This window comes from Pisolithus orientalis (genome assembly GCF_024613125.1).
Source record: "Pisolithus orientalis strain OTSU chromosome Unknown F5J12scaffold_50, whole genome shotgun sequence".
Taxonomy (NCBI): domain Eukaryota; kingdom Fungi; phylum Basidiomycota; class Agaricomycetes; order Boletales; family Pisolithaceae; genus Pisolithus; species Pisolithus orientalis.
Genome location: NW_026260831.1, coordinates 214,593 through 216,013, shown reverse-complemented (window position 1 = coordinate 216,013; position 1,421 = coordinate 214,593). Strand labels below are relative to the sequence as shown.

General features: G+C 54.8%; 1 protein-coding gene across 1 annotated transcript; it reads left to right on the top strand.

Moving 5' to 3' along the window:
• Positions 1-797: 797 nt before the first annotated feature.
• F5J12DRAFT_897280 (uncharacterized protein) lies at positions 798-1,421 on the top strand (the record flags this gene model as incomplete). The annotated part of the gene is made up of 1 exon (XM_051748007.1): positions 798-1,421. One exon carries the CDS (start codon positions 798-800, stop codon positions 1,419-1,421), a length of 624 nt encoding a protein of 207 aa, XP_051595701.1.

Genomic DNA, 1,421 nt, shown 5'->3' with positions numbered 1-1,421 from the left:
GAGGGGACACAATGAGACAACAGTTTGACACCTCTGCTAGGCATCAACACATGCTATGGCACATTCAAAAAAAGTGGAACTCACCATGGAGGGGTGAGCACACTCAAACAGATCACAACAACAACAGAACATGGACAGGCATGTGGATTTGAGCAATCAAGCATATATGCTGATACAAGATGATGGACAGAGAGAGAGAAAGGAAAGAAAGAGACATGATCCCTCCATGACGCAGACAGCACCAGTATATATATCCCCCAGTGTCCAAACAACGCAACACAGCAAGAGGGATCTGCATGCCCAGACAAGAGTGCGATAGGAGATGTGATAGTGTGACATGCTAGCAGCAGCATTGACAGCGTGAGTGGCATGTTAGTGGTGAGCGGTACACTTACAGCTCAGACGGCTGTGGGATGCGGGTGTACCATAACTAGTATGGTCTCCATGCCTAAATGGCATGATCTTTGCATGCATGGTCGGTCCTGACGGAATGTGGAGGACGCAGAGGTGCTCTCACCTGTGTGTAGACGGAGTTGGACCATGGGTGCGCTCGTCCCATCGATGACTTCAGTGACCTAGACAGGATGGCGTCAGTGGCTGTTAAAAGTGAGATCGTGGAGCCTTGTCAGTTAATTTAGCACTTGCGTCGTTGCGGTCGTCATCGTCATCATCGACGGGAGGCAAGTTTGTCGGACTGGGTAGAGTTCCAAAACGGGCTGAACAGGCGTCCGCACACCTCCAACCGTGTCCACCCCGTCGCCATCGTCCTCAGCGACACGCTACTAACAAATCTCCAAATGGGCCGTCCAACTGGGCCACGACACCCGCCAGACAAAAGACACGAAGCATACGAGTCCATATTCGGGAGACCATCCACCTCGCACCATCTGCTTCCCCAGCATGGCCAGTACTACCACCCACCGCACCCGTCTGTCTATCATCAGCCAGGGTATCAGCCAGCAGACAAGCGCACGTCCCACGCAGCCTCGATTCGCTCGCAGCAGAGCTACTACAGCCAGCCAAGACAGTCTCAACAATACCAACACCCCTCATATCACCATCATCACCCGCAGTACCTTCCTCAACACCCCGGCCACGCCCTCGTTCCACCTTCAACGCATGGCCGGGCCCCATCCGTCGTCAGCTCCCCCCACAATGCAGCTGGTATCATCGCTCCAAGGCCAGGCGACCCACCCAACCCCGACCTCGATGCACTCACGAGGGCAGGACTCACCCCTGCACGGGCTTATCTGCGGGCCAAGGTCAATATTCTGCTCTTCCTCCCACAACGGTCCCGCGCAACGGTGCACCCCTCGGAAAAGAGATCGGTCGCTTGGGTCCCAATTTCGCCTCTCAGGGCGACCCTCACGACAGCTTATCGTTTAACGAGCCTCGTATCAAACTCCCGTAGTCACAACTGA